This window comes from Taeniopygia guttata, chromosome 14, assembly GCF_048771995.1.
Source record: "Taeniopygia guttata chromosome 14, bTaeGut7.mat, whole genome shotgun sequence".
Taxonomy (NCBI): Eukaryota; Metazoa; Chordata; class Aves; order Passeriformes; family Estrildidae; genus Taeniopygia; species Taeniopygia guttata.
In genome coordinates, this window is record NC_133039.1 from 134,481 (window position 1) to 160,034 (window position 25,554).

Genomic DNA, 25,554 nt, shown 5'->3' on the forward strand with positions numbered 1-25,554 from the left:
TACAATTAAACCAAAATCTTTGTCACAGAACATTTTCAGCTCCCTAGTGGCTTACAAGCACTACTTAAATATCTTCCAAAACAGTTTCTTTTGGCAAAACTCAACAGAAGAAAATGGGGGAAATGCTGTCTACTTTGTTCCGGTTGCAGGTAATACATATAGCATGCACTCAGTAGTCCCAGGATATGAAAGGCTTCTCAGGTTTGACCATAGCCAGTATTATGTCTCCTTATTAGACTGTAGTTCTCTATCTTCCGCTTGAAGGATATGTATCACTCTTAGAGGCAAAAGTCAGCCTTAGAATAGTTCAGAGATTCTCAAAGAAGCTGTGAAAACACATAACTTGAACCTAATACCAGTGTCAAAAATGACACACACAAAAAAAACCCACCAAAACATGAAAAGAAAAAAACAAGGGAAAAAAAAAAAGGGGGTCAGGCTATAGTTTGCTTTTTTAGAAAATAGGTAGTATTTCAGTGACTGAATAAAAATGAGGCTTTGTTTTCCAACTACCTAGTTGTATAGAAGAGGCATTTTTGTTTTAGCTGCAACAACTAATATTTTTAAGTAATTCCATAAAATCAGAAGCAGTTAAAAGTTTTTAGGAGTTTCACTTGGAGAACTGCTGATGCTGGAATATAATTTCAGCCTTTTAACCATCAGCCTGTCATCATCTTCAGACTCAGTTATTATAGTCTTCCAGTCTTGCCCTAATGGACACAAGCAGCACGGTCTTTGACTTTTCATTTCGCAAGTAATTTCTGACTACATTCAATCTCAGTTTTCTTTTGCTTCTCTATTAATGAAGTTTTGCACTCTCCCTTTCCTAGAAGCCTGACCTGCTTCTCCTTATTCATATCTCAATATAACTCTCATTTTGCTAATATAACAGAATGCCTTATTAAAAAAACAAGATTTTATGAAGATGGTTATATTTCTGGGCAGACGTTCATAAGAAAGGGCTGCCAAGATCTGATGAATCTAAGATGCAATTGATCTGACATGTTTAAAAAGTATCCCTCAGATTCTGAAGGTGTGAAATTTGGGACAATACATCAAACTACACTATGGGGTCTAAAAGTTTGGGATCACCAAAATCCTCCAGGTATGTGGCATTGTTTTACTGATTTTCTCATCCTGGGGAAATAACAGCAACTGTTAATGGCAGCAACATCATGTTCTTCTCTTGCCATTAGATTGTGGCAGAGTAATAGAAGCACCCTTGCATATAGTTTTTATAAGTTAAAAAGCACCAAGAACCAGAAATGGGATATTTTTTCAGGTATCAGAAAAGCCCTTTGCTTACAACACTGAAAACTAATCACTGCTATCACCTCCTGTGGCTGTCACACATATCAGATGTTAACTCCTCTATCTGTCCCTGTTTTTCTCACAAATAAACACTGGTCACAACAGTTTAGCACACTTTTTGGGAAGGATTAATCAACCCACTTTGTTTCTTCTAAATGAAATCTTTCTTTGCCTTGTCAAAACTAATCTGTGCTCTTACCAGAGAGACAAAGGAAGCACTTCAAAGAGGAAGGAATGAATATATGTGACTGTGTATATACAAATGTCAGCTAGATCGTATGTATGTGTATATATCTCAGTATGCTTGCTAAAACTGTTGAGCCCATTAAATTTAAGAGATACAACTAAGACTCCAGAAAACTGCGTGGTAGAATATTAATCACATATAGGATTTTCTGTGTTTAGGGCAGAAAGTAAACCTCCAGAGATTCAGCTCACAAAGGCTGTATTTGTTGTGCAGATAGGCAAAGGACTTCTGAATTCTGGAGAAATAATAGAAGCCCTGGAGAGGCAATGGGCCTGGCCTGTTCTGTGATTAAGTAAAGGTCATTTATGCTGTTCTTATTTTTCACCTTTTTCCATTGAATCAGCCCAGCCACTTAACCTTGAAATAAATTTTTGTTAAAGCTGTACATGAAGCTTAGTTATTGCAAAACAAAAAGTTGCAGCCTTTCAAGATAATAAAGAACAAGGCCTACTGTCTGGTTATCTTTAAACAGAGCAATCACAAATTCTGATCAAATCAGGAATCCCTTTAATTCATCAATATCATGTTAAGAAGCAGAATTACTTTCTTAAGCAAAAATAGTTTCTCATGATTTTGTGAAAAATCATGCATATTTTTTTACAAAATTATGGAGTTTAAATCCTGGTTCATCACATTGAAAATACTGCTGCTTCCAAGAGGCACACAACTATAATAATTCTTCCTGAGGAAAGCAGCAGGTCCCTGCTACCTCCTTAGACAAGAGGGTTAGTGGATCTTGCAGCCAAGAGGTTAATTTAGGGAATGCCTGTAGGGGCAGTATTTGCTAGACAAGGGACTTAGTCACAATCTACTTCTGAAGTTAAGAACTTGAAGATGTGTTTCATATTTGAAACTGTCTGCACAGTCACCATTTGTGCCACTTGGGAGAACAGTGTTGGGTGGTGATAGGAGAGCACAAGGAACTTTGTAGGCAGTATTCCTCAGGGAAGGTCACTGATCTTTCTGATGTTTAACATGACTACTGCCATTAGAAAGCTTCAGTAGTTCAGCAGAAATCAAACCTCCTGTGGTATCATTGTCACACAAAGTACAATAGTCACTGCCACTGAAGGACACATCTTTTATCCCCAAAGATTCTCGAAGAATAAGAAAGTCACCCTTTCCATGCTGTGAGTGAGAGGGATAATTCCTTCCAACACTAGGGCTCTCAAGGTTGTCTTTAATTATTTCAGAGATTTTCGGGCCAATGGTATCATCAGCATAGTTTGGTGCAAACAATAGTCCCGGCCTCATCTCTATCTCTTCTGCTCTTATGTACCTGCTGGGGACATACTGCTGGCTTGGACCTGAGGCAAATGCAAAGTTTTCTTCTGCAGTAACCACATCTGTGCTTCCTGTAGGTTTCAATGAGATTTGGGAAATCAGCTCCTGGATGTTTAGATCAGAAATACTATCTGCATTCACTTTGCTTGAGTTGCTGGTCTCTTCTCTTTCAAGTTGGCTACAAGCCTCATTCAGTCCAACCCAGTCCTAATGAAAGCATCAATAAGCTGGGGTCATTTTGCATAGTTATTTCCAAAATAACTTTTCTTTCTTTGTATGTCTTTGGCACAATAACCCAGATGTTTAGTGCAAATCTAACAGGCAAAGTTAGAATAATAGGGTAAAAACGTAGCAGCTAATTTCACAAAATTTTAGAAGAATTTTTACAAGATTACACCACCACAATATAATGCAAGCTGCTGGTATTGCTTTGGTTTTGAAAAGGTGCACCTTCTGCATTCAGTCTGAGCTGGGAGCCACTGGAGGAGTTCCACTTTTAAGGAGCAAGAGACTGGACAGAAGCTCTGGTGGTTAGCTAGTATGCGGAAGCAGTAAAATGAGAAACTATAAACTTTCAGGAAGATCAGAATCATGTGTCAGTAACTTTGCTCAGGAGCTAGAATTATTAATCCCAGAAAAAAAAAATCCTTCTGTCATGAACAGAGGGTCATAAGAAAGAAATCAAATTTATTTCTTACCTTAAAATTCCCATTGTGCAAACTATAGAGTGGCTGAAAGAAAGCAGCTGGCGTGGGAATGTTAAAGCAGATGAGGCTTTTTGCCCTAAAGTGAGAAAACAACACTTTAAAAAAAATATAGAGTTCTTCTGTGTTCTGTCTCCATATTGGTTAGATGAACCCCACCCCACTAATGTTAGTAAGATTGCACAAGAAGCCCACTCATAATTTCTGACTTCTCATGCAATTATTTTTCTGCCACCTGTGCATGCATTTATCATTTCTAACCTGAAGCACAGTCTCATACGTTTCTTTGGAATATGCCACAAACTTAATATACTGGTGTATTACTCATTATAGACACTGAGCTATTTAAGCATTTGTTTATCAGCTTACTTGATCTAAACCACTGTTTCTGAAAGTGTTTTAAAGAGTGCTAGTTTCATTACATTTAAACAGAGAAATTCTGCCAGACGTCCTTGCCCCTTTATTAGAGTCTATCCTATAAAATATTTTATCATGTGGACATCATGTATTCTGTTTCTCTAAAAATGATGTGTATATGGAGTATAATAATGTATGTCAAGGTAAAAAAGAAAGAGGTACCTATGTTCTGCCAGCATAAAATGTGCAGAGGATTGCTGAACCAAGGTTTTAAAACCACTATTTTTCTCTGTACAACTTGGTCTCAAATGAATCAGAGTCAGTTTATTTTGCCTATATTGGTATTTTACCTACTGACTCCTGCCAGGAATATCACACATAGCTGAGCATTGTCATCAGTTTAACCACCTTTTTATAGGTTGCTGCGTACTTGCACTTTTAATTTATCTACATGAAACTTCAAATACTTCCATATGCTTAAATTTCTTTAACTTCCAGATGCCATCATCCTTGGATTACAGCCAAATTTGGGAGTCCCAAATGTACTTTGATCTCCTTAAGGACTGTATAGTGGGTCATTAACTATTATCAACTGAGGAACATGTCTCGTTCCAAGATTGTCAGAAGACCTTTTGGAAATGACTGAGTCTGTGCAGCAGAAACAGAAAGGAAAATGAATATAACAACTCTTGATTTACCCTTTCCAGGCCATAAAAATCAAGGGGAACTTACTGAAAATCACATACCTTGAGGAAAGTTTGCAGTTCCAGAATAAATAGAGTAGAGTGCCAAAACTCAGAGGAATGAATAAGTACTGCATAGTTTTGATATTTAGAATATTTTCAGAGACTTTTGGGACGTCTAGAAAAAGAATCAGCACAAAAGTTTATAACAAAAATTCTGGAAGTCAAGATAGAACCCCAAATAACCAAGCACTGCAGATGAAACAGGCAGCTAAAGGCCTTAAGGAAAATAATTTGGCTATGAATACTTGAAGAAAGCTAGCTCTGATTTGAAAAGTTTCATTTTACCACATATCTTCTCTTTTTTTTGGGAACATGGACATGAAAAGAAATCAAATGAGATGAAAACAACATTCTTTGTACCTGCTTTTTGAAACACTGTCGTCTGGCTCCACTCACTCCATTGACTGTGGTATGAATTCTCATTTTCAGAAACTTTGCAGCGAACTCTTGCAGCATAAGCAATGCCAATGTGGAGCTCTGTGGCTTCAATTTCTACTTGTGGCAGTGAACTGGGTAGTGTCTTGTTCAATGCAACCTGCAAAGTATTACAAAGCACTGCTGTTAATGAGATTGGGCAGAAGGATGGTCTTTTAAATACTCATTTTTGTTGGTTTTCCCCTTCTCCTTTCTTTTCCATGTTTTCTTTGCTTAGATGCAAGAAGAGGGCCTGAATGATGACACAGGGTTCATAAGAAGAGGAGATATTGAACTTCAGTATTGATGTTTAATGTAAAATCTCTCAGCCTTAACATGGGAAACCAGAAAGGCCATCCTAAGTCCACTGGTGGAGCTCAGTGGCAAGGCCGTTGTACCCAAAGAAAAAGGTAGGATCACTGTATGCCTCATCCAGTTACCTCCCAGGACATGCTGTACTCCTTATACTGCAACTCATATTGGAGAATTTCAGCGAGGTACCAAGGCACATTCCACACACTCCACCATATCTGGCACTTGCTGGCAGTGGCATTGCTCTGGATGTTCAAAGGTGGATCAAGTTTTACTGCAAATGGAGGAGGCAGGTTTTTTTTCACAGTGTTTGGGATACCAGAAAAGAAAATTCATTACATTAGGGTGACTGAAATAATGGAAGATAAAGCTGGGTCTAAAAAGAGGTACTAACACTAGAAGTAGACCAAGTTAGCTTAAAGCATCAGAACAGCTACAGATCTGACATAAATGAATGATAACTCCAGTGGTCCCTAGGGTTAATCTTGCAAGCAAAGAACCACTTTGGATATCACCTTCTGCCCTTACAACATACCACAAATATGGACATGTTTTGACCATTTCTCTCTGGTACTAGGCCATGGGACATGCAGTTAAAATCCATGACTCCTCATTACATAATTTCTTAGAGAAAAATAAAACAACAAAATGAAAAAATAATTGAAGCAATCCAGCTGCAGATTACTCAGGGCACAAGAAAACATGGTGCAGATGAGAAGTATTGTTGAATGATACTCCAGAGCCAGCCCCTCTGAAGTCCGGGAAAAGTCAGGACCAGAGAGACTCAGCGACTGCATCCTTACTGGTGCAGTTCACACAGTGCACTCTCTGGGGATGGGCAGTCTTGATTGCTTTCATTGTTTTCCCTTGCTATCTTTGAGACATCCTTTGTTAGGCAGCCTATCAGACCTGTCCTGAAGCTGCTGGGCAGAGCCTCAGCTCACAGCTGTCCTGGTTCATACTTACTGTGCTTGCGAGGATTGTACTCTGGAAAGGTTATGTATGTCTGATTACATCCAAAGAAGTTTCCTTGGAGAGAGACTCTATAACCATCTGTTTCCAAGATCTGGCTGGCTAAATGAATTGTGCAGTGGTACTGATTCTGCATGCTCTCTGTGGCAGTCAGTTTGCAGCTGGCATTGTGGCCCTTTGACCAGAGGCTAGGAAAAATAAAAAGGCTGAAAGTTTCTTTTAAGTCATACAATTAAGTGCTTTTCAGTTTATGCATGAGTGGCACCTTAGAACAGCACCACACTCTGGAGACCATGAACCTCTTTAGTACAGACAACAAGCAAACCAGCAATCCAAAAGCTGGGTGGATGGCAGGGCTGGATAGGAAGAAGACACCTTCATAACCTTACTGCTGAGAGAACCAGGAATAATCTCACAGTGGTTGCACATAGCATCCAATAGTTGTTCCCTGCTCTCTCTGAAAGTGACAGAGCTGCCGTCATTGCAGGAAAGCAGGTGGGTAGGGGGAAGGAATGGACAGCTGGTTACAAGTGTGTAGTACAGAGGTAAAAATAAGCTGTACATTAAGTCCTCTTTCACTACAAACAAACCAGAACTGACAACAAAATGTGTTTGAAGTTGCTCTGTCTTTTTGTGGTTTAGCCATTCATTAGCAATTTTTTCACATTGCATGTGATTCCACAGGATACTGAGATATCACATATTATCAGCTTGCCCATCTTTCCATAGATTTAAAATCCAATATTAATAAGAGTTAGGCTATTTTTCACTTAACCATAGCAGAATATGACACATCTAACATCAGAGTGGCTTACCCTCATATAACAGTTACTGGTGGTCAAGACAATGTTTCTACATAACCTAAACACATTAAACTCGAGTTATCCAATCAGTTAGAAAACTATTCACCTGATTTCTTCTATTATAGGAAAAACTATTCAGGTAATATTCTAAATCTCTTATTAAAGCTTATAACTGGACTTGTATTTATATATTTACTAATATACATTAAACCATTAGGTGTTTAATTTCTAGGCAAAAAGGGAAGAAATTATTAGAAGTTGATTAGGCAGCTTTACAAAGGATGGGTTCTGGAAGTTCCCCAGTCATGGGGAAGAGTTCCCAGAGGCCAGGAAGGAAAAGTTCTCTGCTCTGAGATACCTGCCAGAATGGTTCAGTGAAAATATGGAGAGACCACAGCTGAAAGGAGATCATGCAGCCATGTGCACTTGACCTTTGCTGCAGCCCCTGAGGCTCTGGGAACACAATAGACAACAGCTTCTGAGGTCTAGAGTGATGGGGTGGCAGAGCTAGCTCTGCCACAGGTTTCCTGCTGTGGAGAGAACAAAGCCCACAGCTGGGGCTCCATCTCTGCTTCTCAGCGCTGTCCTGTTCAAGCCAGGGCTGGGGCTGCCACAGACAGCTCTTGGTGTGCAGCTCTTACTTGGTGAAATGCAGGTGGAAAGGTCCATCACCCATGGGCTTCTCTGTTACCCATATGCAGCTCACAGTAGTCACGTAGTTATTCAGGCAGCTCAGGCTGCCAGAGAGCTCTGCAGAAGAAGGAGACCAGAACTGGATTAATATGTCACTGGAAGATGCCTTGCTCAGCACACTTAATAAATGCATTACTTGCTAGTACTTCCTTTGCTGACACTGCATCTGATCTTCCTCATCATGTTCTTACTCTGTTGTAACACACTTCACTGCATGAGATGAGTGTAAGATCTTAGTGCAGGGACCTTCGGCAGTGGCTGCACGTTTTCTGGTGCCCAGGTTATCCAGTATGTACATGGTACCATAGGCCTAGCATTGTCAGCCAGCTGTACTGGTTCCTTGGACAGGGCAGTCACAAAATTTTGGATTGCATACTGAAGGGTCTGTGAATGAAAAATGAGCACAGGCATGTGCCTGATTTTGTACAGTGGACCTATTCCAGATCTCCTCTTACCTCTTCCTCTTCCTCCACCAAAGAACAGCACAGCAGCAATGCACAGCTGGAGGCCCAGCTGCCGCACAACTCCTCCCATTCCAGATAGTATCTAGAACAAAATAATCATTAAGAGCAGTTTTGTTGGTAGTTTTACCAGTGGGTTAAAGCATTAGCTGCATGCTTCTGCCAGCCTGACAAAAGCTGATCCTGAATCTGTCAGAGAGGGCACCAACTCAGCTATATAAGTTCTTCTATAGGAACTGTTCTTCTCATAGCAGAAAATAGTACTTTGCAGTAAAGCACCAGCTGCCTGAAAGGAAATCTACAATTCCTGCAATTCTATCAAGGGTGGGAGAATGTGAGGGTGTTTTTTCTTTCTTCCTGCATTTTTGTCATCTGGTTTATGACAATTTAAGAGCAGCAGAGAGCCACAGTGGGTTGGAACCATTGTTCATGCTTCCCCAAATCCTGTTTCTGACCATGGTCAAAACCAGATGCTTAGAGAGAATTGTAGCAATAGAGCATAGATGTTCTTCTCTGAGCATTCTCAGCCTCCGGACATTTGCAGCTCAGGGGCCTCCTGGAGCAATGTTATTTCTGCGTATTCAGAAAACAGATACAGACAATAACTGATATTATCCTGGTCAAAGCACTCATTGGGAGATATAGAATACTTAGGGCCTAGTCATTACCCTAGTTCACTGAAGGGTTATGCAAGGATGTTTGAAGAGTATCTTCTGCAATATGGGACTCTACATATCTACAAGGTTATACTGGCTTCACTCTCTTTCTTTTTAAACGAAAATTCAGTTTTCTGGATTGTCTCCTGATAAAGTTTTAATTTAAAATTATACTTTTTCACTAAAGGTTTCTGATTTAATCATTTTATTGCAACATTTCATATGAAGAATATGGACCTGATCTATTTTAGCAATATGTGGTGTTTTAAAGAGATATTTCCAGTTTGCATTATTTGCTGCTACGTGAACATAGCCAATGGGCCCAGCACCACTGCAAGGAGAGGGCTGCTCCAAAGAGCCTGAAACCCAGAAAACTTGGGAGTGAGTTTGTAGACAGAGAGCACTAATCAGGATCAACAAAAACATTTTCTTGAAAGTTAAAAAAAATATAAAAGGAACAATGTTTGCAGTACTTGACTAGCATAGACACTGAACTGAGCTTTACAGCTAGGGTAACAAGAGGGTGGAATGTTCAGTCTCAAAAGATCTTGGGTTAGTTATTATAAGGAAAAAAAAAAAAAATACCAAACACAACTTGCCAGAGATTATGATCTCTCTTTCAGAAGAAGCTGGGGAAAAGGGAAGGAATGTCAGGACAGGAGAAAAAAATAAGTACAGCATTAGCACAGGACCAAGTGTATATAGCCTGATTATAGAATAATATTGTGATTTCTAACCAACAAAGGATCTGAAGCAGTCTGGAATAGAAGTGTGCGAGAAAAAGTCTATGCTTAGCAAAGGCTGTGATATAGTAATCATTAGGATTGTTTTACTGAAGAGATTAAGTGACCTGATCCACGACCAAGAATACCCTTCCAGTTGTGAATTTCACTAAGCTAGACAACAGCATCCATGTATAACTTCTTGCATGTGATTATGCCTGTTTCCCTTGTCTGAATTAAATTGTAAAATAATTATGATGTTTCAGAAACTGATCAAGAGAAAAGGAGTATTCCTGCTTTCACTTCACCACCTCTTCAGTTATGGGTTTTTCATAAATATCCTGTTTTGCTGCAGAATCTCTTCAGGGTGGGGGTTGTTGAGAGGAAGCATCACCATTAGCTGATTCTAACCAGGAGGATGGGAGGCATGAAGTCTCTCGTGCTTATCATTCTAATCAGGTTTTCTTATGGTCCCTGTCATAAATACAGTAATACTGACTAAATATGAAATAGAGAGAGCTGCATTAAGTAGAATTATTCATGTGCTTACAAGAACTTGTTCAGGCACACAAACAAGTAAACAAACGTAGGTCAAGATAAATAAACCAGGACAGAATGTTTCCAGGTAATTGCTACTAATTGATAAACTCCCCTCACTCCCATGGAAGAAGTTCTTTCTTCAGTTCTGCAATGTTTGAAATGTTTTAGACCTTTCTGGCTGTCTAGCTCTCCTGGAAACAAATACAGCAAGTTTAAATGCAAATTTTTTGTGTCAGAAACCATAAATGTTAGTCATAATTAGGTTATGGAGCACTGAATTCTGAAAGACTTACCAGAAAATAATTTCAGGAAGTAGCACATAACCAGCTGAATGAGATTCTGCAGTACATTAATACAATTAGAGGAGCTAACATACAGACTGTGGATATATCTCAATTAAAATAAAAGTTATTGCAGCTACATGTAGCATTTGAAACACATTAATTTCTTCTGTTGGAATCAAGACTTTAAACAAAAAATTGCTGTCAATATGAAAATACTTCTGAAAAGGGAGGTGTGAATGATTTAGTCCTGGATAACTTTACTCAGAAATCAACAATTAGAGACCAAGTAAATGTCTTTAACTTAGCCAAAGGAAAGGCTAAGTAGTCATTTCACACCAGCCACTAGTATCTTACATGAGGAGATGATTTCAGGTAGGAGAAAAGTATTTTCTTTTCTTCTTTTTTAAATCTATGAGAGAAAGATTAAAAGAGTCCAGTAGTTGGACACTGAAGGTAGATACAATTAGACAGAAACTAAAAGAAGAATTTTTACAAAGGCAAATTATCTTTATTGGCTGAAACCTCTTGCCTAAACATATGCAAGACTTGTAGTCTTCCTATTAGCTCAGATGGAAACCCAGTACAGGAAGTGCAGGTACAATTACAGCAGTTTCTAGCAGTGGAAGACAAACTTAGCTGGATGTCTTGGGGACCAGACTGCTTGCTGCTTTCTTGTGTTCTAATGTCCAGTTTCTGCAGCACTGCAAAGTTGTGGGTGAAGGCAGAAAAGCTGTATGAGAACTAGAAAGGAGAACCACCTTCATTCTGCAGGAAAGAGGCAAAATATCTCAGATGATGCCCTGAAATGATACATCAGGTATGCTGCCAGCAGTCTATCTACACCTGGAGGTGGTAGTGACTTTGATTTCCAAAGTGGTCTCAAGCTGGTAGCAATGGTGTTTCCATCCTTTCTGTATGTTTCCAGGGCAGAATTCTGCCTGTTACCTGCTCAAGGAAATGAGGCCTTGCATCTGTGCCTTTCCCCTCCCCTCCTGTGGTTCCTGTCTCCACTTCCCAAAAGCAATTTTAAGTAAATTTAACCAGAATTTGTACAACACAGATTTTCCAAATGCTCTCAACTGCTTATTAACAGAAACACAGATGACTGATTGTTATTGCTAAATCTATCACCCAAAATTAATATTCTGGGATTTACCCCCAGATTTAGGGTCCAGTTGAACACACAATAAAAAGATAACATTTTTTCATAAGAATTTATAAGGTGAAATAAATTATTTGACAGATACCACTGAGAGAGGAAGTAGTGCAAGCAGTTAACAACAGCCTCAGCATGTGGGTAGCCTAGATATCATCTAGGTTTCAGAAACTCTGTAAAGCAGAGCTTTACAGGGAGACTTGAAGAATGAGGTTGATGTAGCCCAAGAGAATTGTAAGCAGCACCTTCAATGTGTAAGCAGTAGCATGGAGGATGATTAGGAGAAGTAGATTTAATGATCTAATGGGAGGTAGAAGCTGACACCATAGAGTTAACTTCTAGATGGGGAAGTGAGAGATGACAAGAAGACAAGAAGAGGCTGTCAGTGATTTTAAAAGTGGGAACAAGAAGCTTATGCTTGATGAGATAGAGAAAGAGAGATAGAAGAAATGTATAGACAAATGTAATGGGCTCAAAGGGGTGGACATAAAACAGGATTTTTGTGTCTCTGACTTTTGGATGGCTACAAGTAAGATCAGTTTTACAAAAGCCTGATAAACATGATGTATCATATAAGAGCATGAGTAAGGATTTTGCATGGAGATATGTGCATAAGATTCTTCAATATGCTTGGGTATTCTTTGATATATATGCTATTATATGCCAGCCTGCAGCAGACAGCTGGGAGTTCTAGGTTTTATTCCACTTCTGACATCAACTTTTTAATAAGGTATATTGCTTAATCAATGTAATTTTTTTCTTGTTGCAGCTTATTCACATGATCTTGTATGCTCACCTGAATCTTAGAGGAAGTCAGAAGCTTCAGGCTCTGGACTCTTTCAAAATGTGTCTGGCTCCTTCTTGCTCCCAGAGCAAGATTCTGATGTTGACAAGACACTTGACAAGGTCTAGGAATGCATGTTTGCAGCCCAGAAAGCCCATTGTATCCAGGGCTGCACCAAAAGCAGCATGACCAGCAGGTTAAGGGAGAGGATTCCACCTCTCTAGTCTGCTCTTGTGAGATCTCCACTTGCAGTACTGTGTCCAGTTCTGAGGTCCTCAACCTAAGAAGGGCATGGAGTTGCTAGACCAAGTCTGGATGAGGCCACAGAGACAATCAGAGAACTGGAGTCCCTCTGCTATGGAGACAGGATAGGAGAGCTCAACTTGCTCAGCTTGGAGAAGAGAAGGCTCCAGGGAGAACTTAGAGTCTCTTCCAGTACATAAAAGAGCTATTAGAAAGCTGGAGATGGGCATGTAGTGATGGGGCAAGGAGGAATGGGTTCCAACAAGCAGAGGCCAGGGTTACATAGGGTATTGCATAGAAATTTTTCCCTGTGAGGGCAATGAGACACTGGCACAAGTTGTCCAGAAAAGATATTCCTACCCCATCCCTGGAGGTGTTCCAGGTCAGGGTGGGTGGAGCTTGGAGTAACCTGGTCTAGTGGAATGTGTTGCTGCCCATGGCAGAGGATTTGAAGATCTCTTCCTACTGAAGCCATTCCAGAATTCTGTGATATAATGAGTGGTGCACAGTGGGAGCAGACACAGCAGATCTGGACCCTTGAATGCTCAGTTTCCATTCCTTACATCTTAGCAATTAGTCATAAATGACCTGCTCTCCTTTGGCCATAATCCCTTCCTCTGCCTATATCTCTTCCAGAGGCAGCACCAACAGGCACTAAAAAAAGATAGGACACTGACTAGCGCCTACAACATAAAACAGTGACAGGCAATAGCATGCCTGTACCAACAGGTACACCCCTTCATCCACTAAGATTACCAAAAGTGCAGAGTCTCCAGAACAATCTGTCAGGATAGTATGTGTAATGGGAGGGGTTATCCATTGTAAACAATCATCCCTGCCTATAAAAAAAGATTTTTGTGGGCCCTTTAAGAAAAATTACTGATACCTTATCTACCTTCCGAATATCTAGGCCTCTAAGCATGCATCTGACAGAAACACATCAAATGTGCACAACAGGCTCAATGAGGCTTATCCTGGGGAATAAGGAAAAAGTAGTTGGATTTTCTTATCTGCATAGATTATCTGAGAGAACCCCATATAACAACCCTTTTTCTCTCTTCATCTATGGAAAGCAATTTTCCCAACAATTTGATGCTCACAAACAGCCATGTACTTTTAGATGTGATATACTTGGATCCCAGAAAGAAAGCTGCTACAAAGGATGACTGCAATAAAGCAATATTCATACAAACAGGCATATATATATACATACATTAAAAAAGAATGTTTATGTCTGCAAAGTCCCAAACACTGAGGACTATTTTGGCTGGATTCCTTTACATTCATCTCTTGCACTCAGAGAGGGGATGTTCAAGATGGCCCTTCTTTCAAGCACAATCCATCAGAATTATTGCAATAGTGGTGTTTTGTGCTCAGTAAACTATCAGAACAAAAGTGCAAAAACACTTCTGATCTTCAGGTTCCTAATTCAAGAAACAATATGGAATTCCACATTTAGATAAAGAAAATATTTTCAATATTTTGCTCAGTAGAGGTCCCCTAACATTACATACTGGAATGCATAGAACAGAAATATGGTAAACTGTCTTACCAGCTCAAAAGAAATGTCACTTTTCACCCTGCTTCTGTCCCTTGATAGTTTAAGCTGTATGGTTTAATGATCAGCCAGTAGCAGCAGTGGCATAATAAAACAGAGCTTACTGTACCTGATTTTAAAGATAATCTCAAGAACCAATGAAAAACTGCTCTGATTATCAGATTGAGTTAAAGTAGCTATATATGTAATTTCTCATTAGTCATGGAGAAACAGGAATTTTGGCTAAAGACTTAACATTTAAAAGGCTAAATAATTTTCTGAATAGAAAAGTATCTGATTGCAACTTTTTGCCTAAAGTCATTTCCTAACCCTGTGTGGATGTGGAGCTAAACTGTTTCCACCCAAGACCTGTGCCCAACTGTGCCCAGACCCCTGCAGCATCCCGAAGCTGCCCTGTCCTGTGCTTTTTCCACTGCCGATTGCTGCACTGTATTCAAAGGGCAGCTCTGGAAGCAAAGGCAAACAACCATTGCAGTGCTTCCTTGCACTGATCCTAGAATGTATAAAGAACAGATCTTCCCATGCCCAGCAGCAACGATGCAATGGCAGTGTTACAGCCAGGATCCATCAAGTACATCTCTAGTGCCAGAGAACAGAAAGAGAGAAGCAGTCAAAGAAAAGATTGAGTAACAGTCTGTCAGTATCAGCTTCTGGGGCCAAGAGACAGGGAGGCAAGGGCCATGCAGAAATGGAGATGGACATTTCCAAATTGGTACATCAGAATGGATTGTGGTGCTTCTCCCAGTACCTGCTTTTTGACCCTATTGCTCCTGGGGAAAAGAAAAATTCCAAATCAGAACTGCTAGATCAGGGACATTTTCAGTTTGCTCCTAAGAGGCACTGAAACCCCCCGCCACCTCAAACCCCTCCACATCCACAGTGACAACTCACTGACCAAAATCTTAATTGTTATACCTTGCTTCAAAGGGAACAACTTCTCTTATTTTAATACCCTTGTGTCACGCACTTGTTCATGAAGTCTGTCTCCTAGGGTGAGCAGAGATAACTTCCAGCCCAACATAACACCAAACCACCACCATCTATCAGATGTACAGCCAGATAGTCTTCCAGTAACAGAAACAGTTCCTTCAGCAGTTCTGGGGCCATCAGTACAAACGGAAACAGAGCACACAGGACTGAGATGTAAAGGGCCCCAGAAAAACAAGCAGGTTTCTCCCTTAAGCAGCCTGGGGTCAGTTACCATGGTGTAGTTTCTGAAGTGAAAAGAACTGTGAGATGAAGCTGCAGCAGACTGTGCTGGCACTATCAGAAATGCTTCTGTCCAGTACACATTCGCATCAACACAATCACAATGCAAGCAGACCTCGTGGGACAGTGTGGGGCAGCCAGCTCTTCAGGGCAGTGGAGCTGGGGAGATTCTCTGCTGCCTTGTGGAAGTCATGAAAGGGACAGCATACCTCAGCACATGAAGACAACACCTCCCATGACTTATCACAGCACATGACAAGAAAAATGGAAAATAAGGAGGGAAGAAACCAAAGAAGCTAATATACCTTAGAGCAGTACTCAGGAAGCCATTGAGCTAGGGATGTATTGAGGGAGTAATAAAACAAAATGGACAAAACTAAGTCATGTAGGTCCAAAATCAACATAGCAAATACCATGGTGGATCTGAACAATCAAACCAGAGGATGTGGCTGTAATGCAGTACTGTCCCAACACTCACCTATGAAAAAATCAGCTTCTATTTACTATAGTGCTCTCTCCCATTTAGGGAGCCTTGGGGTTGCCTATTGTCTCAGGTAAGAGAAGGGGGTGAGGGAAGGGAGTTTATTGGTATCACAGCAACAACAGATTATTACTACACTGGAAACATGCATCATTCACCACAAAGGTTCTCTCAAGATATGACCTTCTGGAGCCAAGCAGTCTATGGGTTAGTAGCACTATGCCTATGTAAGATCAAGGTCTTCACATTCAATTTTGGTATTACTTTTCAGTGACTTTTAAAGACAATTATCCTGAACAAATCAGCAATATGGAGATGTCAGAGAGAAAACCAGATTCAAAGTTACAATGCAGTTTCATATTTGGCTTTATTAGCTAGCAGATATCGCTCAAAATTTGTGCTACTGACCTGTTAACTGCAGCAGAGCAAGTCCAAGGCAGAAGTGGCAGGCATATCCAGGCAGGACAATGTTTCGATAATTTCGGCAAAATTCTAAAAGCTGCTCAATTAAAATGCTTGAAAAGTGCAGGGAGAGAGTCTGACTCAATAGAAAAGCCTAGTACGGAGAGTTTGTTTAGAATTATATATATTTTGAAGTCTTTTCATTTGCAGACTCCACCTGGAAAGTCTTTGTGAAACCTGAGTTGTGCTTAGTCTCTAGTACACCCATTTCTGCAATGATTACATAAGAATTAGTTTTGATCCTCGTGGACAGGTTTGGAGCCCTCCATAACTGACAGACTACTACAGCCGAGTTTAAAGAGCCAAAGACAGTAGAAGGACAAGTAACATCACATGTTGTTTGGAAAGGTAGGGGAACTTTAACATAGCAAACACGCCTGCCATGGGTTATGATTCTGAGGTTCCATGTGCAGCCAAACCCTTAAGTCATGTGAGAATACCAGGGAAAATAACTTAAAGCTCTGTACTCTTTATAAGGTTACTGCAAAAAATTTTGCATATCTATATAAGGCAAAGGATAATTTTCAAGATACAGGGGTTTTTTTCTGACAATTTTCTGACATTAAGGGAGGGTTGATATATGATTCTAAAAAAAAACCAAAACCCAACAAAACTCAGGAACAATCAATCACAACAAATTTGAGACATTAATAGGATAAGTGGGAATAGAAACAGGCATATTTCTGTCATCCTAACAGGTGACAGTTTATGCAATAGAGCTTACACAAAGTAAACTTTTTTTCTCTTCTGAATTTTGCTAGCAGTTTGCTCCTGGCACACTATGGAAAAGGCCCCACACTCATCCAGTCCTTAGTTTGTCTGTGTCCCACTGATAGGGCTCTCAGAGCGACAGGAGACCCACTGCTTGACGTAGCTACGTGTAAAGTCTTGCCCCTCCTGCTCAAGAGGGATGGGCGCACAAATGGTCTGACTGTTTTGCCCAAATTCAGAGTCAACTGGACTTCCACAGTCTGAGTCCACAAAGCCACTGTCAATAGTGTCCAAATCTACACAGATCAAAGGATAACAGTCACCAGGTTTTGTATTGTGAGGGAAGAAGTCATAGGAGCCTTCACTGTAGGAAACACTTTCACCATCAGGAGAAGGTAGAGAATCTGGATTTTCCAAATCCCACTGATAAGGCTGCAAACAAAAGGCTTCTAGGATGCTCCCCACCTCTCCTTCCACTCCCCTTTCTCCTTGCTGGTTGACTGGGACACTTGTGCTACTCAGGTGGTCTGTGGACACAGAGCCTGAAGCAAGTATTTTGTCCTGTGTACTTAGATCAGCCAAATGCAAGTCACTGGATAGCCTTCTGTCTTCCTCATCAAGGTTAACCTTGGGGTAACCAAGCTCTCCAGCACTATCATCTTCCTTGTTGGTATGCTCATGTTCCCTGTACACATGGTTACAGCTGCATTGGCAGTTACAAGATGTAAATTCATCAGCCACAGTCACTGTATCAATTGACAAGTGCCCATATGACTGGTCCTCAGTCCCACCACTACTGTTTACACTACACCACAGCAACTGGCTTTCATGACCTGGGGTAGTCAGGCAAGACACACAGGGCTTGCAAGGCAGATTCTTTCTTAGCTCATGCAGCTCTTCCTGTGGGGTGCTGTTGGAAGGATGCATAGTGTAAACTTCTAGGACTTCTGGAAGGACTATTCCCCATTCAAAGAAATCAAAGGTCATTTTCATATGGGATGCACCAACCCACTTCTGCAGAAAAAGAAACACAGGGAGAGAGAGGTTACCATCACAAGGTTTGAGGTTCCACAGAAATAACCAAATTTCCTACACTTTTGGAGGGAAAAATTAAACTTTAAAATCACTGACTCCTCCAATATAACAGGAAGATGCTGTTACTATGAGACATGGGCAACTGCAGGAGAACTAACTGAAGTAATTGAAAATAATTAGCTCTGAGAGTTTTGCATGGCTTTGCAGTTTTCTCTGACACTCCTGTCAGTATCCCAGGCTTTAGAAATCGCATGAACTCAGCTCACAGATTGAGACAACACTTACAGGGAATAAGGAGTATAAGTGTAACATAAAGGTTTTTATGGCACTGAACAGATACTGGAAACCTCTAGTTCTTATATCTGGAGACATTTGGCATTCCTTTGAGGTAGATTTCTCCTTCTACTGCCCTAATGAGAATCCCTTGCTCAGGATAGCATGATGGCCTTTTAGTTTGTCACGTACTCCACTCACTTGTGCAGCTCATTATTACCTTAAAATCTCCATTATGAGCCATGTAAAGAGGTTTGAAAAAGGGAGCAGGGTCTGGGATGCAAGCCATCTTATTCCACAAGCTGGAAGAGAAAAGAAAAAGGCTTTGGGGTTAAACACACATTACAAATGCAAAGCAAGGCATCTCCAGGTGCATTTCAAGCAACTGGAATCACTTGCCCAGCCTTGTGAGTTAGCAAGCAGCTGAGGTTCCAAGGATGTCTTGTGCTGCCAGAGCCATCTAATAGCCTCCCTTGTGAACCTCACTAGAGGTGAGACCTCAGCACTTGCACACACACATTCATGCTAAGGTAAGAGGTTCCAGTTTTTTCCTTCCTGGAAAAGCACCAAATGCTAGAAATGCATTTTCACTGAGGCTGAGCTGGTTTGTGGTCTGCAGGCCAGACCTTTTCCCTATACAGTTCCTCTGTGAACCTAGGCTGTGCCAGCCCTATTGCTGCACCAGCCCAACCCTCCTCCATGTCAGCACCTCATATCTCTTCAAGGGCATAAGAAACCTCTGAGAGGGACAGAGGCCATCAGCCAGCATTGAGGGACCTCTGTCAGTTTTGGAAAGGGGCAGCTAGCTCTGGCTACTGCTCTATCTGGCAACTGCAGAGCACAGACAAGACCAGGAGAGCAGCTCGGAAGGCTGCGTGGTCCTTGCTTCATCCCCATGTGCGACCATCTTGGCCCAGCCAGCTGAATGGCAGCAGAGTCCCAGAGAAAAGCAGGTCACTTGGGGCAGTACATCAGCCAGTGACCATTCTTGGCTGTCCCTTACAGGGTCATAGCTGCCCACCCATAGATATACAAGACTCAAGGAAGGCTGCATATGAACGCCACATCTTTAACAAGATAGAATAAAAGCATTAACTCCTGCCTCCTGAAGCATTCTTACCTCTGCTGTTTGGCCAGAAATGTTGCGATTGAGGCCATGATTGCCACGACAATACCAAACAGCAACAGCCATTCCATGCCTCCTGTCTGTGTCACTGCTGGAGAAAGAGACGAGTCATTCAGGCTCACCTTGCATTTATACCCTGATCAACAGACAGGAGAGGGTTAGCGGAAAAAGCATTTGGAATAGAAAATGTTGTCAAGCATTGGAATGGACTGCCCAAGGAGATGGTGGAGTCACTATCCTTGGAGGTCAAGAGACTGGACATCGCTCTTAGTACTATGGTCTAGTTGATTAAGTGACCATCAGTCAAAGGTTGGACCTGATGATCTTGGAGGTCTTTTCCAACCTAAATGATTAATTTCTATCCCAGAGTCTCTCACTGGGATATTGAGGCTGTCACCTAGGCATCAGTACTCCAGACAGGTCTGATTGAGGGTGTTCAGAGATGACAGCATCAATGAAAGCAGCAGTATGTCAGCCCTATGACCTGGCTGCACCACAGATAGACAGCCAACATAGTTAGGGCAGGACAGCTCCTTCCTGCAAAGGCCCCTGGTGTTCTGACTCCTAGTTAAGGACACCTCCACAGATGATCTGTGAAGTGAAAGAGTGCAGCTGATTAGAGACAGGTGTTGACTAGATGATGGCTTGGTAGCTGCTCTCCACCTGTGAAGAAAAGGAACACCTTTGAGATCCAGAACTTGGATATCCCTTAGCAAATGGAGCCTGGCTATGCTGCCACTGCATCAGGTAAACCCTGTAATACTTCAGTTTGAGCTGCAGATCAGTGAGAGCAGGGAAGCTCAGCACACACTGCTGGCACTGACCACAGTAATTTTGCACCTGCTCTATTGGAGCAAAGGCTCCTTATTTTCATAGCCTCTGTCCTACCATGACAAGCATCCATGTAGCTCCGTTTACTGTGAACTCCCTGCAATGTACTGCAGAGTGGTGGCTACCAAACAAAACATCCAGGCCCAGCATGACCCAACATCACAGTCCAGACCCAGAACTCAGGTTTGAGAGCAGGATCCCCCTCCCCTCAGCTGATGACAACACTAAGACCCAGCAGAGATCTCCCCCATTTCTGAAAGCTGAAAATGGGACCCTGGACATTTGACACTGAAAAGGAAGGTGGAGGCTGCACTCCTGCAAGTGGTTTCCAAATGTACAGCCAACCCCACCAAACACTCTTCTTTTGCCTCACAGTGAGAACATCAACAGTGACAGCCCAGGTTTGGGGTTCACATAACCAGTAAGGAAGCTAACCATACCTGTCTTCACTGGACTGTTTAAAATTTGTTCTAATTAATTAGATTTTATTAAATTTCTGGAAGCATTCTCTAACACTGGACTAATTGAAAGGGCAAGCATGTACCGGCAGGGCTGGTTTTCAATGACAGCGGAGAACTCCATTCACTCCAAAAACCACCATAGCCACTGTCTTCCCGGGGTCGAGCTCTCACTTGGAACTCGTACTCAGTGTTCGCCTGTAGTTCCCACGGCAGGATTACCAGTGTCCGTTTATCTTCATGAACAGCTTTAATCTTCTGAGTCTGCGAATGATTAAATACCAAACACTAGAGTGACTGCTCCTACTTTGCTTGCACTGCTGCACAGTGAGGATGCCTGCAAAGCAACCTCTTCTGCTTCCATGTTGTTTCTGCAAGGCCATGCTCTGACTGGTCAGCAGCTGTGTGCAATCCTGGGGGAGCCTTGCAGGCAGCACAGCATGAGAATCAAATGAACTATCAGTCTTCCTCACAGGATCTAATATTCTCATACAGCTTCTGCTTCTCAATTTTTTGTTTCGCCTGTTTTCAGTCCAGTCAAGCAGAGAGACATTTTTTCTAAACCATTAAAACCTTTCTTTCCCACCAGTGCTACTGTCCTAATTGTGCTGGCCCCCTCTTTTCTGGTACATCCTACTTGATGGTAAACTGACATCTCACTTACCTCCCAGGTGTCTGTTCTTCTTTTGTAACGCAGCTGATATTCCAGCTCCTCATTCAAAAAGTAGAAAGAAGAGTTGTGGTAGATGGTTTCCCAAGATATATTGTAACCCTCTGAGAACAAAGCGGTCAGGTTGAATGGAGGCTGTGGTTTTACTGAAAGACAGGATGGTGTTACCTTTCATGAGATTACTACAGTTAAGAGATGGCCCAACATGGTATCAGCAATGCAGAGTGAGTAGGTAAAAAAGCTGCCCTGGCAGTGGTGGGCCTTCCTACTCTAGAGAACATCCACAGCACTCCTGTCCTCAGCCCTGCACAGAACCTCACATGTGAGGAGTATAATGAAGTCAGGACAACATTTCTCTGAATATATCTTCTGCTTGTCTCTGAGCCTCCTCTGCCTATAGAGAAGGAAAGATAGTACACAGAGCTAATAAACTCCTGGGAGATTATGTAAAATGTAAAGCACCTTGTCCTTCTCATGACATAAAAGAGCTATGATGCCTTTGGATGAGGGCCTCTAGGAGATATGCAAAGCACCACTACTCAATCTCTATTCTGTAAATGGGAGCAAGGAGGCTTCCTGAAATGTTAAGGCATTTGTCAAAAAGATGACACTTCTCAAGTAAAGTTTCAGAAGAAGCCAAATAGGAAAATCCTTTTCCTGTGTCTGTGTGGTACCCATCTGCCTGGCTAATCACTCCTTTTCTTCAAAGTTTGATACACAGCCCAGAACCAACATTCCACCAAGTCAGCTACATGATTGCATTCAGTCTTGGTGTCATGCAGGAGAGAGGATTAGGAATTTCCCCAGGAAGGGGAACTGCCACATCCAGTACATCTGGGACACCTTGTGCCACCCAAAATAATGTCATGTTGGTTCACATGTCCACTGCAAAAGCCTTTTGGGAGCCTCCAGCTCCTTGAATATTACAAGACAGCTGGAGAAAGACTTTTGACAGGGGCATGTAGTGATAGGACAAGGGGTAATGGCTTTATACTGACAGAGGACAGGGTTAGATGGGATATCTGGGAGAAATTCTTGTCTGTGAGGGTGGTGAGGAACTAGCACAGGTTGCTCAGAGAAACTGTGGCTGCTCCATCCCTGGAAGTGTCCAAGATCAGGCTGGATGGGGCTTGGAGCAACCTGGTCTAGTGGAAGGTGTCCCTGCCCATGGCAGGGAGTTGAGCTGAATGACCTTTAAGGTCTCTTCCAACCAAAACCATTTTAAGGATTCTGTGATTTGTGACATTTGTTATAAAGTAATTCCTGCTGCCCTTTAGAATCCAGCCAAGAACAAGCTCTTGCATAGCCTAGGTATGAGACTGGTCTAAGGTGGATGTTTATCACCTACTGCTTCATGGGGAAAAGGAATTTCTGCACAAAAAGCCTGGACAAAGCCAGCTCGAAGCTCAGCCTCAAGCATAATAGCAATAATAAGAGCATGGTGCTTTATGTAGATGAGTGTACCGCAAACATAGCCCCAACACTGCTTGCTGCCAATCTCACTCCTTGTCTAGACTATCCTAGCACAAAAAGTCAAACAGTATTTATGGAATTCACCATTTTTATACTTACTGTTGTCTGACAAATAAAAGTCTTTGGAAAGCACATGCTGCCTATCAGCTATCTCTGTAACATCCACCTGTACTTTGGTATCTGCCAGGAGTTCAGTCATGTCCACAGTGCACATGTACTGCGTGTGACTGGTGTTTCTTGACAATTGCAGGAGACTGCAGGCAGCCACAGTATTTTCTGGATCTTCCTCAGGAACCCTAAAAAAGCCAAACCAAAGAAGTCTGCATATATCACATGCTGTAGTTGGATTAATTTTTTGATGAACCACCAGGCAAAGGAAATTATGAAAATGAAAAATCAACATGTTCAAATAAAAATTATTTTTGAACTTCAACATTTTTTCCCCTTCTACTTGCTCAGTTTAGCATCTTTGACAGAAATAGGAAAGTGTTTCTGGAAAGGAAAGGTGCTCCTTGGGGCTACACAGCCCAAGACTGCATCCACTTCCATGCTAGGGCATAACAGCAGTAGACTGGACAATCTACATGAGCCCTGCCAATGCACAGGGGTGAAATTTCACTTTTAACAGCAGCAAAGGGCAAGGTATTCACAAGGTAGCAAAGAAGGCAATGCTAAGGAAGCTGGAGTCAGCATAGCAGTCAGCAGCAAGAAGCACAGTCAGTGGAGACAGGAACCAGGGGTCCTTTGCAAGGGAAGAAGTCAGTTTGTAACTGGAGTGAAAAATACCAAGTGAAAAAAACAGCATGGCAGCAAAAACAGGAGTTCTACCTAACAAAGGGGACAGAAGGTCATCAGTGTGCTATGGCCATGTGGAGGCTCCTGCTTACTGGACTTTGCTCATCCCACCAAGACATACCATGTAGCAGTGAGATTGTATGAACCAGCACCCAGCTCATCTCGCAGGATACAGGACAGGGTCTCTACATAGTCCACAAAACAAGTGAGGTTTTCACAACATATAACTGTAGGTTTGGAAAGAGAAAACACAATATCAATATGTTGATAAATCAACATATGCACTCCTCAGGGTTCCCACTAAATCTGAAGGGAACAGACCAGTCTCTGACAACCATCCTCCCTCCCACTGAAAGTCTCCAGTTTTGGAGCACAAGATATGTTCCAACTCTACAGGGTGACAAGTCATTGATAGCAAGATAAGTGTCAAACAAAAACCTATTAAAAACATTGTGGTAACCAAAATCAGGAAATGCCCAAATTGTGACTCTCATAGAATCACTACAGCAGAGTCACATTTCTGCAAGAACCTTAGCTTATATGGCACATAGAAGAGGACTGAAACCCAGTAAGAAACAGTAGCATATTCAAACATTTTAATAATACCACTTTCTAAATTGAGTACTGTTCATTGCTAGTCTAGTTTTCTTTGTACATCTACATAGCACTTTACACATTTTTTTCAAGTGCTATTTTAGTAATTTTTTCTTTGCCATTCTCTTTTCTGTTTTCTAAAGCTTGATATCTTCAGTATCAATACTTTTTATGTCCAGCTCCAGAGTCTTGAAGTATGTTTTTCATTAAATTTGGGAATAAAAAATACTGCAAATTTATAGTTACTGTAATTTCTATAAAACATTCTGATAAGCACAATTTATTAATTACAGACTTCTCAAAAGAATTTGAAACGCAATTGTAGAACTTATACTGGTCATTAGGAAAATCAAGTAATTTTTTGGAAGGGGTCACAAAGCAGCGTTTATACTCTTTGTACTTGTTCTGTGGGAGCTCTGCTCACAGAGCAGTATCCACTATGTGTTTTATAAAAGTACAATTGTCCTGTACATAATACACTTTTCTCCCTGGATTTCAAGGCAGAAATGATAGTAGCACAGTGAGAAATGTCTGCATTGATGAGTCCCCTCCTGACAGCTTCCTGGGCTGACAAGAACCATCACCATTGCACTGGGAATGGTGGAATGAGGAAAGGCCTGAAGGAGCTGCAGCATGCCATGCTGGTTCACACCATTCATTTCTGACACATAAAGTATTACCCATTTTCGGTGGGAATAAAATAGCCATCATCTATGAAAAGACTCAAGATTGTTACATCCATGCTTAAATCAAGCATGTGTCCTCCCCTACCGTAAAGGCTCCTGAGAACACACTACTTTGCAGCCATCAGGCAACCAAACCCTTTGATGCTAACCATGCTGCAAGCTCACTTCCCTTTGTTGTTCTGCTGCTTTCTTGGTTAGAGAAGCTGCACTCCCTGCTTCCTCCTTCCCTGTTGCAACATGTTTATGTCCAGAGTGTTGTTTGCTAATGTGATGTGCTCAACAACTCCAATGCTCAATCTTACAGCTGAAGCTGTATGCAGAGAACCACCATGGAATGCAGACACTGTGTGCAATGATGGACCAGAAACATCTGTTCCAGCCTCCAGATGAAATGGCTGTCCACATAAACAAGTTGTCTGCGTTTATAGTCACAACAGACAGCAGACGTGTCCAGCAGAGGGTGCAGCCTTCCTCTAGGGTGGGGTAAGTCCAGAGGAAAACAA

General features: G+C 41.6%; 2 protein-coding genes across 15 annotated transcripts in view; both read right to left on the reverse strand.

The window, feature by feature from the left end:
- Positions 1–16,479, reverse strand: LOC121468057 (interleukin-9 receptor-like). 2 transcript variants are annotated; one of them, XM_041719099.2, is made up of 9 exons: positions 16,346–16,479; positions 8,299–8,389; positions 7,792–7,900; positions 6,342–6,535; positions 5,504–5,649; positions 5,010–5,184; positions 4,650–4,764; positions 3,541–3,625; positions 1–3,049 (listed from the first exon to the last, which is right to left on the reverse strand). In XM_041719099.2, the coding sequence occupies exons 2-9, from the start codon at positions 8,375–8,377 to the stop codon at positions 2,510–2,512; spliced, it is 1,443 nt and encodes a 480-aa protein (XP_041575033.1). In that variant the 5' UTR covers positions 8,378–8,389; positions 16,346–16,479; the 3' UTR covers positions 1–2,509. The 2 variants fall into 2 exon arrangements, with proteins under 2 accessions (XP_041575033.1, XP_041575032.1); XM_041719098.2 differs by lacking the exon at positions 16,346–16,479 and adding an exon at positions 14,242–16,131.
- The window catches only part of IL21R (interleukin 21 receptor), a 22,804-nt gene continuing 13,529 nt past the window's right edge, over positions 16,280–25,554 (reverse strand). For 10 of the 13 annotated variants that reach the window (XM_032751119.3, XM_072935817.1, XM_072935818.1 and 7 more), the window contains 7 exons: positions 23,893–23,998; positions 23,076–23,272; positions 21,498–21,649; positions 20,920–21,097; positions 19,539–19,680; positions 18,639–18,720; positions 16,280–18,124 (listed from right to left, as the gene is read on the reverse strand). In XM_032751119.3, coding sequence (XP_032607010.1) covers positions 17,210–18,124; positions 18,639–18,720; positions 19,539–19,680; positions 20,920–21,097; positions 21,498–21,649; positions 23,076–23,272; positions 23,893–23,998 — 1,772 coding nt within the window. In that variant the 3' untranslated portion in view covers positions 16,280–17,209. Of the gene's footprint in view, positions 18,125–18,638; positions 18,721–19,538; positions 19,681–20,919; positions 21,098–21,497; positions 21,672–23,075; positions 23,273–23,892; positions 23,999–25,554 lie in introns of those variants that run through there. The other 3 variants (XM_072935823.1, XM_072935822.1, XM_072935824.1) reach the window with 3 other exon arrangements.

Coding starts and splice junctions, on each gene's coding strand:
- LOC121468057 (XM_041719099.2), bottom strand. CDS start 8,377: ATGGGAGGAGTTGTGCGGCAGCTGGGCCTCCAGCTGTGCATTGCTGCT. Junction 7,901..8,298: donor TGGTGGAGGAAGAGGAAGAG/GTAAGAGGAGAT, acceptor CTTCTTCTGCAG/AGCTCTCTGGCAGCCTGAGC. Junction 4,765..5,009: donor GACAGTGTTTCAAAAAGCAG/GTACAAAGAATG, acceptor TTCTTTTTCTAG/ACGTCCCAAAAGTCTCTGAA.